The sequence below is a fragment of the Lissotriton vulgaris genome, chromosome 4_1 (assembly GCF_964263255.1).
Source record: "Lissotriton vulgaris chromosome 4_1, aLisVul1.2, whole genome shotgun sequence".
NCBI lineage: Eukaryota > Metazoa > Chordata > Amphibia > Caudata > Salamandridae > Lissotriton > Lissotriton vulgaris.
This window is the reverse complement of record NC_141691.1, coordinates 1123303488-1123319787: the sequence shown is the minus strand read 5'-3', so window position 1 is coordinate 1123319787 and position 16300 is coordinate 1123303488. Positions and strand designations below refer to the sequence as shown.

The 16300-nt window shown below is 39.5% G+C and overlaps 1 protein-coding gene across 7 annotated transcripts in view; it reads right to left on the bottom strand.

Annotated features, from left to right (window-relative positions):
• Nucleotides 1–2912: 2912 nt before the first annotated feature.
• The window catches only part of FHOD3 (formin homology 2 domain containing 3), a 1375152-nt gene continuing 1361764 nt past the window's right edge, over nucleotides 2913–16300 (bottom strand). For 5 of the 7 annotated variants that reach the window (XM_086965359.1, XM_086965360.1, XM_086965356.1 and 2 more), the window contains one exon: nucleotides 8176–10071. In XM_086965359.1, the coding sequence (XP_086821485.1) occupies nucleotides 9989–10071 (83 nt within the window). In that variant the 3' untranslated portion in view covers nucleotides 8176–9988. Of the gene's footprint in view, nucleotides 10072–16300 lie in introns of all 7 variants that reach the window. The other 2 variants (XM_086965361.1, XM_086965362.1) reach the window with 2 other exon arrangements.

Here is a 16300-nt window from a genome sequence, read left to right as displayed (position 1 = left end):
ATTCAACCGTGTCTTGAAAGAATGTATACAGTTAGCTGTGGCGGTTGGAGATGATTGCAAAGCTGCTGTTAAAAATATGGTTTGGAGCTATAGGAATACCCCACATTCTGCAACCTTGGTGTCTCCATTCCATCTTCTCAAGGGGCGTTCGGCTGGCAATAAGGTGACTCCTGCATGGATGCTTAAGACTTCTTCTTGTCACACCCATAAAGAAGATCTTAGCAGCCCACCTAGGATCTTTAAACTTGCTCTCCCAGCTATTGAGAAAGAAATCCTCTCTTTGATGAACCTCTTGTTGTAAACTGGGCTGGCCCCAAGTCATTTCAAAGAAGCTAGAGTAATCCCCCTACTCAAGAAGAGAGGAGCTGACACTTTTAACATGAAAAACTACAGACCCATATCTCAACTCCCTTCCTGGCCAAAATCATGGAACAACATGTCCTGCAAACCCTTTCCAGATTCATGGAGGTCTATCACCTTCTTGGAGATAGGCAGGCTGGCTTCAGGGCTCACTATAGTTTGGAGTTGTTGATGCTATCTGTACTTAATGATATCAGGATCACAGCAGACAACAAGAAGCCATGTGTCCTAGTCCTCCTAGATCTGTCGGCAGCGTTCGACATGGTCAACCATTCACAACTCCTGGAAAGAATAAAAGACATTGGTATTGGAGGGTCAATCCTCCAATGGATTACTTCATTTTGACAGATCGCACCCAAAAAATTCAGATGGGGGACTGGGTGTCAGAGAAGGGGTCTATCCCCTGTGGAGTTCCACAAGGGTCGGCACTGTCCCCTCTCCTGTTTAACATATACCTCAGACCATTAATAAAGGATTTGCCTTGATAAACTGCCGAGTATTCAACTATACGGACGATAAGCAAATCATTGTACAAATAGATAACACCCCTCAAGCCCACTCTGGTGTGAAAGACATACTGCGATATGTGGTTAGCTGGATGACAGCCAATTCACTCAAGATCAACTGATCACCAATGATAGCAACCCCTGGAACTCCCATTACTGACCTTACGAGCTGGGTGATACCCCAGCCCCAGCTTCGATGGTGAAAAGTTTGGGAATCAAGATAGATGACAAACTTTCACTGCCCAATCAAATTACCACTGTGTTCGGAACTTGTGTGAGCCTACTTAGGCAGCTGAGGAGACTCGCCCCCATCCTCTCCTTCTCATCCATGAGGACAGTGGTGGCTGCCCTGATCCTGGCTCGGCTTGACAACGGGAACTCACTCTATATGGGACTACCGGACTCACTGCTGGGCAAACTCCAGGTGGTGATGAATGATGCTGCCAGGCTGATTTTCAAGCTACCCAGGCGCACTCGGGCATCACCCCTACTGTGACAAATGCACTGGCTACCCTTCAAGCAGAGGGCCAAACCCAAAGGCCCTGTTTGGACAGGCACCTAACTACATCAAGGATCGCCTGGAAAAATATGCCCCCTGTCACTCACTAAGGTCCTCCACGGAGTGCCTTCTTAAATGTCCACGATTCAACTACACCTCTAAAGGCGGTCGTGCCTTCTCGGTCCTTATGCCATACCTTTGGAACAGTATGCCTGGTCAGCTTTGCTCTGAAAGCTGCCTCCTTCCATTCAGGAAGAAACGTAAGACCCTATTATTTACAGAAGCCTGGGCTTAACTCCCCCCTCTGTGATATAACTCTTCCAGGAACTTCCGTAGATCTTCTTGAAGCGCTTAAGAGACCTGCAGGCATTAAGCGCTCTATAAGTCAAAATTAACATCAACATTAACATTAACATTACCTCACTCAATGGTACTCATTTATTGACTATAGAAAGGTGTAAGGATGAGCGGACCTGCTTCAATTCAAACCTGTTATCATGAGGTCAAACACAAATCCCTGCAGTGGATGCATTAGTCCACTGAGCCACCACACCCCACAGTATTGAAAGAAATGCTATGTTGTATTTTTAGCCCCATTTGAATTACGTAGCAGGAGAGAGCCAAATTATGCAGCAAATTTGAGTAAATTATGCTGCAAAAGGCAAATTATGCAGCATAATGTGGTACATTTTGTAATAGTGGTACTTCATTATTTAGTCATTTTTTCACTTGGTAACGCTGTCTGGGGATTGGTCGCACCTCTTTAGTACCAGTTTAACACACAAATCTAGCAATAAGCAACTGCAAGGTCACAAGTCCAGTTTTGCAAACAGCCTTCCAATCTTGCTTTTTTAGTAACTTTTGAACCGTTTGTTCTAGAAAAAAGTTTTTTGTTACAATCTGCAGATTATGTTGCAGGTGATAAATTATGTAGCAAATACGGCAAATCTATAATTATGCGAAAATCACTGCACAATCGCATAATTCCAGTGGCCCTGATTATTTTCCATTAAAAAAAATGTAGAAGTCGAATATTGACTAGGCAATGAGTCCCCTAATGTTATTGTGTGTTGTAGATGTAAAGAGGGAGGTTGAATCTATTGCCATTTACCAGCATATATCACTAATCCAGTACCTAAACCACTGTAATGCCTTGGCTGAGACTTTAGTAGCCAAGCCTACTGATGGACAACATTGGATAGGTGTATTCCCTTGCTACACATGATGGTGAAAGTGCACCTTAGAGAAAAAATCTCGGTTAAAAAGTGTGTTTTCATTTTACTGGGAGCTTTTATAAGACCAGCGTTTTCATGAGATACAAATCCAGTATGGCTAGAAATTTAGCTGAACTGCGTCAAGAACTAGTTATTTTTGGACGCACGACTTTTGAAATATGGTTCCACAAACTGTAGCATCTAAATACACAATGCTGTGTCGTGGGATTTCATAGGATTTTTAAATGAAAATCTAGTCATAGAGAAAACAGACATTCATACCATTTTTAATGCAAGTGCAGTGGCAGAGAAAACAAAACGAAGGGAGAATAGTTCAGGCAGTGCTTTACAAAGCTTTATTGCAAGATGTGCTTACATAATGCTGCAGAGAGCTCTGTAACTGTGGATATCAAAAGACTTTGGACAGTGATTTGCAGTCAGCTTTCCACATTGATCTGCATGGCACAGAAACAAAAGATAATCGGTAAAGACTGGAAGCAGGAAGGGGGGGCTGGGTAAAGGTAAAATGGGGAGATCCCTGTGCAATTCTAAACACTGTGAAAAGGCATCCATAGGCTGGATACAAATTGTAGGTGTGTTTGTGTGTAGTAATTGAGTTAACAATAGCCATTCAAGTTCTTAATGGAGGAAAAAATGAAATGAAAAAATTCCAAGAACATACATTTCACATGTAACAAAACCCTCACTTCATTTAAATGAGGGAAATAAAATCACACATAAGGAGAAAAGAAATTATCTGCAGATAACATCTTTGATCATGCATGGCTTGTTTTTAAATTACAATTCACATAATAACACTGTCAATAGGCCTATTTTACACTATGCTACACACAAATAAGAATAGTGACATTTACACATTTTTACAGCTTTTGCCCTTCGTCTACGAAATGCATCATTTTCTACTTTACATCTATTTTTTTGTACAAGTTCCCAGTTCACAATACAAAAGGCATTCACCTAACGAAGGTCTTTGAACAGGAGGAATGACACAAGTGCTACTCAAGTGTGGGGTTTGTGATATCAGTAAATGCATACAGGACTAAGAGGGAAAGCTCACAGTGATACTATAGTTTTCAAATAAGAATGAAAAAATAATTGGACAGTTACAATTTGTCACTACTGCTGCGGAGAGGTGAAGGGACAGTGCATGTTGATAGTGTTTATTGCTGTATGATGGTCTATGTCACCATGCTAGGAATTAACAAATATCACATTAATGTGGACCTATTAATTTATATTTCTCAACAGTTTGTATTTGAAGAACCATTTAACGGAAAATAGAGCTGTCATGTTCATAATTCAAAAACACATATAGCAGACCCTCAGTCAAACTGAGGGCAAAGAGCAGCCAACTAATTTACTCAGCATATTTTGTATACTTTTTAAAGCATATTTTTTATTAAAGCATAAAAGGCACTTTAGGGAGACAATATGGAATAAAAAATGAAAAACTTGGATAGAATGATATTTGTATCAAAACATGGATTGTCTAGATGTGTTTCTTAATTTCGGTCTCTGTACTTGAAAATTGTTAAATATAAAAAAATATAGCCGGTAAGGCTTCTATGTAGTTCAATTGCAACAGCATTATAATCTCATAAAGATACAAGTGGCGCTGCGATGTCCAATTAATTCAGTAACTTTCTCTATAGGACGAACAGTACTCCCGATCCTATCAATAATTAGAAAATTATAAATATACAACAGTTTCCATTCTACCACGCAAATTCCTTTATCAGAATATGGAACGCAAAGTTAAATTGACATATTCGGCTTATTAATATGGTTGACGGAGCTGTACTTCTTAAATTACACAGTACCCTTTCAATTACTCCATCCTCAACATAGAACACATTTGGAATTATTTGCCGTACAACAGCCTACTTTAAAACAAACTTCTGTATCATACCATATTATTTTAAGAGGTGTGTAGTGTCTGGGTATGGATTTGTAAGCAGATTTGAATTAGTGCTTGGATTTTATTGACCACTGTCCTACAAAGAATTGTTTTTATAAAAGTTCGGAGGCCATTGTCCAAATTCATATTAAAACATACAGGAGAGAGTTTATGCTTTATAACACTATTGCAATAATTTATGTATTAACATTATTATGCTTTAATTGTTAACTGCAGTGGCTTCAAATCCTTCATATTTTATCTTTTTAATTCTTGCAACGGGCATGTAACTAAAACAGTCCACAGCTCTATGGAAGTTCTGAAGGGGAAGCCACAAAGAGCCATACTATGAAATATGCAAGCAAAAGGTGTGTTGAGGATGTATCATAATCCTTGAATGTATTTTTTTCACGAAATACAAGCATGGGTTTGAAAACGTTTTCTAAGTTCTGAGTGGGTCTGAACTGCCATTATTCTAACATCTGTTTCTCAGACGGTAAAGAGACCTTTTTAATGTCAAGAAATTGCTATTTGGTAATGCTATCTGTGTTTGTTCCAATACAACAGTTGTGATACAAATCTTTAATAAATAACTTCTCCTAATGCAAAAATGAGAACATCTTAGAAATATTTGAAGTTTCAGTGTGGAAGCCTACAGGACCATACACTTTACCAAAGAAAACCCAAGTCAACCATTGGGCATCAGAAAAATGAATACATCCCTTTGGATGTACTTGGGAGACCAGATATTTTCATGGAAACATAATTGTAGATACTATGGCTTAAAAAAATTACGAAGCAACTGAGAAAATCCTCATAGTGTTAATAGTTCTATGGACTAGTTTGTGTCCCCTGACATAGATTACTTGTTGTAGTAGTCCTTTGTTCATATACCTATTCCCTACCACACTAGTAGCATTTGTTACATTCCTCCTTAAATACTTTCTGAAAACGGTTCAACATTTCTAGGGTTACATTTCCGCACAATTTGCAAAGAGCACATTTGACCCCAGTCAACAACATAAATGGGTATTGTGTGCGGTCCAATGCTCAGTTGGTGCCACTAGAAAATGTATCCCTATTTACCACAGATTTGTATAATATTCAACAACGCTCTGCCATATGACCTAGAAAGGTTTCACTCTGAAAAGTTAACATAATCGAGTACCTTGCCGAAAACACCATCTCACGTAAAGTGCAGAAACAAATGAGTAAATGTACTGTTGTAGGATGCACATGCAGCCTGAACATGGCAGGGAGTTTGTTGGTATGTCATGCCATGAAGGTGAGACGTGATATTCTACCTTGTATTATAGTCAGTCAAAGAGGCCGTGCAGCTACAATAGGGTCATGTCGTTTTTCACTTCAGTTGTGCTTTAACACTGCTGCTGAAATATATATATATCAAACTCATTTTCGGGCTTAGTTACATATGTTCCCAAAAACACAAGCTCCGCTTATAAATTATCATTTTGTCAATGTAGAACATTTCATTATTTCAGCTCCAATGTAGTGAAGGCAGATTCATACTTAACTGTTTTGATGGATAAGAATGTTAAAAATGGAACAGGAGTTTCACTAGACTTTCTGTGAAGGAAGCAACCAACAGAAATGTTCTCAAAACAAATACCATACACTGCCCTGCCCCTTATAAATTTTTTCCTTCTACAGTTTTCTTTAATAGAAGCTTTAGAGGACAACATATCTGGTTCTGACTGCAATACATCTGACCAGGAAGCACCAGTCCTTAGAAGGTTGTAACTAGCACTAGTGTCTTTCTGTTGATTTTAAGCTTGGTGTAACATGCGTCCTATTGGTATGAAAACTATAAGGACACCATATTAAATGGTCATTTTGCACTTTTTATCTTGTTTCCATTAAGCAGAGCTCACTTATAACAACTTAAACTGCTGGCATATGAGGAACCATGAAATGTAAAACTCGGAGAAAAAAAAACATAATTTGTTCTCAGTTTGGAACTTAAGTTTTTCTGGACGGGGTCATCAGATGTGCCTATACGCTTGTCTCATTACCATACACCAAATTTGTAGTACGACTGACTATATGTTAGAATGGGTATGCCCTCACATCAAGAACGTTGATAGCTGGATGATGAGAACAACAAGTACATATTGGTACAGTTCAGTGCATAGCAGAACTTTGGGTGGTGTTATGCATGAGACAACATATTCTGTACAGAAATGCAAAGAATTCCAAATGGAAAGTGTTAGATCCTAAATGATGAAATGTTGTTAGATGGGAAGTCTCATCTTGCCCGTGAATCACAAATAATCGTGTCCTCCAAACATTTTTACCTTAATGAGAAATGCGTAGTATGATTTTGTAGAAAGCAAATTCTACATAGGGGAAGATTTGCTTCCCTTTCATCATCTGAATCTTCATTGAACTTTCATGATTCATAAGGCTGGAGCAATAGTCATCATAATACCAACTTCCAAGTGTTGCTCCTTTGACTGTTCCACACTACTTCAAACGTCTACCACACTCAAACTCCAAATAAATCTACTCTCCAGCTATTAGACCTCCACTGTAAAATATAAGTACTGAAACATTTCCCACATTATCCTGTACTGATACATGAGCCGTCATTTTATTTTCAGCTATTGGCAAGTGACATAACATTATAGGCATAAAATAAATGGCTTCTGACATCAACCGAGCTGGAGCTAGGGTAGACAAGAGCATCAAAGAAAGCCTATTTTGACAGTGGGAAGAAATATTCAAAAGAATGTATTGATGTCATGCAATGCCTGTAAGCGTTTTGAGATACACGGCACACTTTAATAATTTGTGTTGTCGTCTAAAATCCATACTAGGTCTTGGTTTAAGATTGCTTCCTGTTCACTCAGTGATCACAGACGTCTGCCAAACTTATTAATCACACCTCACTTGTCCAAAAAACAGCACAGCACCTATCAGTAAACAAACGTATCATTGAATAACTTGCTCATAAGAGTTTATCTTTAGGAAACTCTAATTATATTTGGATGATGCCCTTCCTGTCTAGCCACTTGCTCCTTAGTACCTTGCTTGTGCACACATGAACTCTCAATAACATTTTCTGTTATTTTCTCTCTAACAGTATGCGCGATCTCCACTCCAAGTGCCTTTGAAAGAACACTCCCCAGAGCAGGGCACTTGAACAATGCATATACTTTGGTTGACAGCTAAACTCATAGTTTAAGACATAAGGAGAATACCAGCAGCCTACAGTTAAATATACTGCTTTGAGAGTGCATTACACATACACATGGAAACACACTAATATATGTATGTATTTATATGTATATGGCTCTCATGGGAGCAACTGACCCACAGCACAAGGCATCTGTGCACATCATTTAAGCATTCAGGTAGTATCTCTAGCCTGTCTCTGTGTGGCCATCCAGATGAAATTTAGGAAACTCCTAGAAGTTAAAAGAAAATTTCATCCCAATGTATTTTGCTGTGGGGTGAGAGGATACCTTCTCTTTGAACTCATTATCCTGGGAAAACTGCATCACAACTGTTCACTTGCACTGACTTTAATGGGAATGTCCTTCCTAATGTCTGAATTCACGCTGGTTTGAGAGTCAATTGATTGTGAGGCATGCACTGTCGCTCTTCCATCGTTCTGAAATGCAAACATGATGCAAAATCCAGTGTTAGAACTCTCATTTGTTCACTTTTCTCTTTAATTCTCAGTAGCATAAGTCCAACTATTGAATAATTACTTTCTAATTCCTTCGTCTCTCATTTAGATAAGGTGGAGCACAGCATTGAAGACAGGGCTGGAACAAAATCTAAGCCTTTTTCATATGTGATTATTAGCATTTACAGCTGTCTTAATGACTTCCTTAGTTCATAAAATTATTCTTCTCTCTTAAAAACTGTCACAAGGAACACCTGCATGACTTGAGTATAGCGTAAATCTGTTTTCCTCTTTCAAATATTTCAACTTGTCACAAACGATACTCTGCAAATGAAACCATATTTGGTTTCCTGAGAAATTGGAAGTATCCAAATCCAATGCTCACATCTTTCTTTACAATCAAACGTCATCAAAATGACCAATTAGCACAATCTTTTCTTCTTGAATATTACTGTACCCTGCTGTGTCAATCAAGTAGGCTTAAATTCCTTTCATATTCTTCATTAACTTACATTTATTTCTGGTTCACAAGAAAAAAGTAAAAATGTATGTTTAAGTATGGTTTTCATCCCTGATTCTTCTTAGATGTGCTGTGCTATGCTGGTGTTCCTACGTGGTGTACTTCCAGGTCAGCAACAGACGACGGACTTGGAAACATTGACTATTACACCAATCTTCTCGGCCAACAGCATTGTCTCAGCTTCCCGTCTGATCACCACTAGTCCACAGGCAAGCAATAACTCAGTCATGTGTGGAAAAAGATGTGTGGCTGCCACGTGAGTGACAGCAGTTAGAGAATCTGGCTAAACAGGCAGGTCATGTTGTGACCTACACAACCTCTTTCTCCTTCGTTCTTCAACAACATACAAATAAATATAAAAAATGGTGATGGCTGCAGAGGTATCCGCTTAAAAGCTACTAATTGAGCGACCAAATGCCAAAGTGGCTGAATAAGTGTCCTTAAGCAGACATGTTTGGGCCAGGCATACAACTATTTGGAGTGAACTAACACAGATTGTGCAAGAGGGGAAATTAATCCTTCTTTTTCTCCTAACACAGTAGGAAACAAATAGAACTGCTACCAGGTACAAACATTGCTGTACATATATACACAAAACATACTTAGTAAACATAATAACATTAGACAGACAATGCCGTACATGGCCATTGTTAATAAACACTTTTCAAAATTGCTCTTCAATTTTATGTACAGATTGACATGGTCAATACCAAACCACAGTGGCCTTTTCCCTGCGGCTGGTCACAGTTATTTCACAATGCTAGATATGGATTTGCTGTTGCAATGTGGCAAAGGGCACTCCTGTGGCTTCATATCTTGTCCACAATGATAGGCATCTGGGCAATATGGTGTCACTTCCTTTCTCCACGAAAACTCGATGTAAGGTAACAAGAAATCATTATGGACAAACTTTTGAGTCCGCTTTGCTAAGGGCTATTGCTGCAATGACAAATTCCTTTTCGTAACAGCTACAATAATAGGCCACAAGAAAAGCCAACGTAAACACAGCTCAGACAATGAACGACAACTCAACAGAGTCTACTAATACCCACATCAGTGTAGCTTGAGAGGTGCAGCGTTGGGCTCTCATCTGTTCGTACTCACAAACACCCCTGCTTTTTGTAACCGTCTGAGGGGGTTGGTGGGCCGTTGCCCCTTTTGTGGCTCTTGCATTTTCTCTACATGTTGCACACATTACAAAAATGAAACTAACAGTGGACGCGATGTCAGGAGCAGCAGACGGAGCTGGCAGCACATTGCAGACAGTTGTATGTCCACACGTTACGGAGAACGATGCTTCTTGCAGCCTCCTTTACGTGTCACACCTGCATCTCAGACGTGGTCACCAGACCTAGTGCTTTGGCTTCTTCTGGAGTCAGTCCAGTCTTTAGCGTTCTTCTTACTGAGAGTTGAGTAAAAAGACAATTATACACCACTAGTTAATGAGTGAGAAAACACTAATAGCTGCGTTGACAATAACAGTGGACAAATAAAATGCATGCATAGGTATTATTTTTAACAAGTCATGTCACAATAATGTAAGAATCAACAGCTAAAAAATCAAAAAAGAGGAGCATTGAGGAAAAGAATACCAGAACGTGCAGGTGAAGCGACACACATTTCTTTAATTATTTGCTGAATATAATTACCATAGTTTACAATACAAGAATTGTATAGTTGCATCTCCTTTACACGCAAGAAGCATGCTAGGAATAACTGGGGCAGTGAAAACATCAAGCATAAACGCTGGTGCAAGTTTTATAGGGCTACCTTCAGGTACGTGTGATGAGGGAGAATATGCAGAAAAGAGCAGGACTGTTAACCTCCAGAAAAAAAGACATTTGTGAACTGTAAAGAGTTTGGGTGTTTTGCAATAATAGGCAGGGGGATGGGGGACTGCATGCAAGTGTGCGCGTTTATGTTTGTATGTGCACATGCACATTAAGGTTGTACGTCAGATTATCGATAACCAAAATATTGTCTGGCATAAATATGTTGGCCTAAATATAGTTTATCACTATATTGGGTGTAGAATTTCTATTATTAACTCTAATGAGCCATTATTTATTAACTATATTTAGGACACAGTATTTTTATTTGGCAATATTTGGGCCACACTATTATTAAGATTGAAGACATTCAGAGATGCATTTTCTTTACCCGATTACCTGTTGCAGTAACAAAGCCCACCTGAGACTGTCAATTAGCACAGCAAAATAATGCTCAAATATGAGTAGGCATCATTTATATTAAAAAGATCTGCAAAACTAAATGTTGCTAGAGTTGATGTAATTACAACTGTGTAAATTCAGATCCCTAATCATCTCTAGCAATGTTGACATGATGTGTATGAGTGCTACAAAAGTGACTTTAAAAGATAATGCTCTTTAGCTGCACCATTCATGATTGGCAAACTCCACGTAATGGCCAGGGAAAGATGAAGAGGTGGATGATGGTTAGTGTGGGTTGTAGAAATGGAGGCGTGGAGGAGAAGATGTCCGTCTATCTGACAGACTTGCTTCTTCAAATGATGTGGTGCTTATATGACTGGAGCCTTTTGCATTATTCCCAGTTTGTGCTGACTCTCTGGAACATCTGATGATGTTTCTGTGCTCATCAGACAGACAATTGAAGTTCTAGTGACATCTTTGATCGATATTCCATCGCAAAAATGGAAGATGTCCCATCTACCATATTACAAATGCACTATAGCCGATGGGACATACGCTATAACCTCCAAAATATAGATTCCAAATTCCATATGACACTGCTGGGTTAATGATATGGGAAAGAGTTTCTATATAATGTCTAGAGATCCACCAAGTCAAATCAGATGCTGGGAGATATTCTTTCCGATCTATTTCGTTTCAGAGTTTTATCTTGAAGTGCCAGTTATTGCCTATGCTTTAGGTGTGAAACAATGACACATTTCCTCTAAAACACCCAACACGAACATAAAATGTATTAAAAAGGACAGCCATGATGTTTTGCTTCAAATAAATGATAAATGAGGTACTTATGAAACTTCTGTCACAAATATTGACAAATGACCACACAGGGTAAAGTGGAAATTATATTTTTAAAATGCCTTCAATTTATGGAGAACAAAGGGGAATCCTGGAGGATTTGAGGGAATTCTGGAGGACGCTGTGTGTTAATCCACAAAACTGGTGGCTATGCAGTCCACTTGGAAAACGTGGATGGCACTAGCACTCCAAGCCCAGCAGTCCTGGACTATATATTAGCTCACTGCACTGTTGTGTCATATATGAGGCTGGGTAACAGCATTAGTAGATTGTAAAAGGAGGCCATTAAGGATTTTGAGGGTCATGGATATCAACTGACTATCTTGAAGGATTGTGGGATTCTTCATTAAGGGATCAATGATCACACTGGGGGAAGATGGGTGACAATGACAGATCAACTGGTGGAATTACAAATGATTTGGTAGCATGAGTGACATTAAGGGCATTATGAACAACCTTGGAGGATCACAGTTGAGATTAGAGGATTTCTTGTGTTGGGAAAGGATGGATTAGTTCTCAGGAGATGCTGTGAGTATATCTTGTTAGACACCGGTGGAGTTGTGAGTATCATGTTTGACAATGGTAGAGTCTCCATTATCACATACGATACCCACAAAGTCTTGAAATCTTATAGGTGAAATTGTAGGGAAAATGCCACCCGGATACCATTCAGGAAGATTATCCATGTCATCAGGAACACGGATAATAAATACATGACAGTGGGTGGATCATCAATGACACTGTGATATGACGTGCTTATCAACATGAGAACATGGACGACTTTGGCAACTATAATAAAGGCTCCTGCAGGCCAGTTAAAGAAAATTAGTGGGAGAACAGGAAATGCTAACACAGGATCAGGGGGAAGAGCAGGAATGCTGAGAAGACTTTCAGCGTTCCAGTCCAAGTATAATTTTGTGAACTACAGCATCTCAATCCACTGCAAACAGACATGTTGGCCCCATTTTCCAGTAATCTGAAGCCACCACTGTTCAACACAGAATATACCTATGATAATATGAATTTGTTTCCAAAATGAGTTTCATGTAATATTTAAAACCCAGTTCGCATGGACATATGCGTTGCTATTGTTTTTTGAAAACGTTACGGCTTCTCATGAAAGCATCTGCTATGGGGAAGATGCATATAAACAATAACAAAAGTGCATTTACTTTCTATTTGCTTCATCAAGAAACATGAGCAAATGGGAAGAGTAATATTGCCAGAAAACTTGCGTCCAATTCAATCAGAAAAAGGCCATTTACTGAAGCAAAAAAGCTGTTTGTATTGTCCCGGAAGATGCTGCTACCATGCAGAATCAGCCATTAGAGTCACGATAATTTATTATTGTATTATTTCTACAGAAATATTGGTTTTGATCTCTGCTGCAGTCATGTGGACATGAGTTAACAAAAAAACAAATAATATATGTCAGGTAACTGGAATGCCCCACCAAAAATGCTGATGGGATGGTGTTTCAGACTAAATATTTACTCCACTCATGAGCTTGTGGGTATTATATTAAGTGGCTACGAAAAGTACCCGTATAGAATGTGCGTGCATTGGCAATTTATTTAAGCACTTCTCAAGAAAGGGTGATGGGCTGTGGTTAAATGAAAACACATCCTGTTTTTTTATTATGGGTGGGGCTCTGAAAGGAAAAAAAATCAGGGAAGACAGGCAGACAGACAGAGAAAATATATCAGCGTCTAGTCAAAACCAAAAACATCTCAACAGACCCTGAGGCCTTTGATATGTCCCACCCACCTGCAACATGCGGCACACCTGGTGCGCACAAGTACAGTCCTGCTTGCTGGACAGGGAGAGGAAAGCCAGCGGAGGCATGAGGACTGACATGCCAAAGGCTGTGGTATGTCCTAAGGTGCGAAGTACAAGAGACAGTAGCCGTCTATGATTCTAGTGCTGAGACAGTAAGTTGGATGCAAAGCAAAGTCCCGCGTTCTTTCCGTTTCTGAACGTTGCCACATGCCAGAACCCCGCCCGAGAAATTCAGTGAGCTTTTTCAATAAACTTTCTTGGCAAACTACCCTAAGTTAAAACAAAGACCGGGAGCTGGCAGTGCATAACTCAGCCCGGAGAAAGTGAAAGTTAAAAGATAAATTGCATTTTCATCCGAGAGTTTCCATAAATATACAAGTCTGCTCTCAGCTTGCTTTTGCAGATTTACTGAAGCATATTGTTTATTTTCTGTATTTTGCAGCTTGCTAATGTTACCTTGAGATCTCTTGGGAGCGCTAACCTGACAGGCGCCCTGCTAGCGGGTGAGACACTGGTCGGAAAGAATATTGCCAGATTTTATGTGCCTGGTCCCTCCCCTCAGTGAAAACGGCCTCAGTTCTCCTGTGTATAAAATCAGGTAGCACCAAGAACCGCTGGTGATATGAGAAATACTGTCCTGGCCCTGCAAATCTGATGAAAGCCCCTAAGATGTCACGAATGCTGGCCATCTCAAAGATGTACAAAGATCTTGGCCTGAATGGGCTTCCCTTGCCAGGAGAAAAGGAGATCTACTGGCGGTTGCAAGCTGAGCGCGGCTCCAGCCTGGCTCGGGTTGGATGGCTGGCTCAACCTCTGGTCCATGGGAACTGGCGAGCCACAACATAACTAAGCCATGTATACTTAGAACTACCTCTTTCCATCCGTAGTGACATTTTAAAAAAGTACAGCAGATAGGCGCTTTAAATTTGGGGTGGAGCTGAGCTGCAAGTTTGTCTTACCTGTATTCAGAGCAAACTGTAGAGAGTCAGAGTCCTCTTTGTTTGCTAATCAATGTCATTTCTGTCATTAAAGAACTGGCCTGCTCCCTCTTTACAGTTTGTTATGTCAGGGGAAAGTATTTAACCTAAAAATAGTCTTCAATCTTCCCGTACGCTTAATTTGTTAATACGACATCTTTACAGGTATCGCATCAGACTAAATTAACTTAAATTAAGTTACAATACTTGTATTGATTGAACATGTACTCATTTAGATCAAGAAATGTATGAAAACAAAGCACTGTCATTTGGTGGAACAGTGAGAGGGGAGGAGATACTCATTCAAGAGTAGCCAGGAAAACCTTGTTCAAATCCTAGATTCCACATATGGCCAAAAGGTGATCCTACATAAATCTCTTTATTTTACAGTGCCCCACTTAAGTTGCGTGTCAAATCTGAGACTATGTTGAAGAAACCCAGGTCAGGATGTGTGCTATATAAAATTATCTTGTAGGCATGGTCTATTAGACATTAATGTTGCTCCACATATAACAATAATGGCCATGTATACGGTGCACATGACAAACTGAGATCTCTTGGTTCAGTTGTGGCACAGTTGTCAGCATTGGAGGAGGTGGTTCAGGTTTATAATCTTTTATTTAACATATGTTATCGTAGTGAGAGAATCTAATGCACTAAATAAAAACTTGGTGCACAAGAAAAATAAATACTTTTAATCTGAAAGAGTCTTTAGCATATTTTTTACAAGACGCTTGCTGTATCATTTACATATAAAATATTTCGATGGCTCAGCTCATACTTGGGCTCTTAGAGTTAGGCCTGACCCCTGACTTAGCTCTACCTCTGAATTAGCTAAATACCCACTTTCAGGTCCTACTCCACCGCATGGCTGCAGGAAACTACAGTATGGCCTGGTCCAGAATTTACTGTAAGCTGTGGACCTTCTTAAAGGAAACAGTTTATTTTGAAAACAAAAGAAAAATATAACAAAAGGATCAACACAAGCTTGTGTCTGTGTGTACTGGATGGTATTGCTTGTGAGCTTCTTTACCAATCTTATGGGAGATGCCTATCTAGCTGTTGCAGAACTGTTCCACCCTTTCTGCTTCAACACAAAAGCAGATGCATGCCAAAGGGTCCGATCTACATGAGCTGCGGTCTCTAACCCTCCAGCAGTGCAGCATAAAGGTATAAGTGGAATAATGTGAGCAACTCCATCCAGGTCATTAGAACACTGTTTCCAGCCCAATTATTTTTTGTGACAGCCTAATGCGTTCTGGTTGTTGTCAATTTGTTTTGATTATGTTGACCTAATTAGACCACCACACGAGAAATCAATGATTTGCAGGGGAAAAGTTTAGGACTGGAGTCAATGTTCATAATAAGGTGATCACCAGAAAGGGTTCTGTAAGCTGTACTTGAGAAAGGTTTCTATGAGGGAAATGTTTGCTGTGTGAACATCCTACTAGCCAAAATGCTTTGAATATTCCTACAAAGGAGTGCCAACCCCTCAGATGTTTTACCTTGAAACTGCTAATATAAGTATAACATTTGCATTTGATGTTAAGAAATGTGGTATATAGGTATTACTGCTTCAGTGGGGACAGGCATCGATTTCCAACCCAAAGGAACATTGATAAACCTCTGCAAAGCTTTTAACATGCATACGCTTTGTTGGTAGATGAAACACAAACGTTGGCTATCTTACTAATGTGGGAGGTCAAAATGCTTCTGTTCAGTGTGGAAGACTAATGAGCAAAAGTATTACTAGTATTACCTGACAATTCACAACCTGTTAAACTAGTGTCCACTGTTACCTTGAAGGATTATATAAAGCCAATTATTCCTATCAGCTGGCCATATTGAC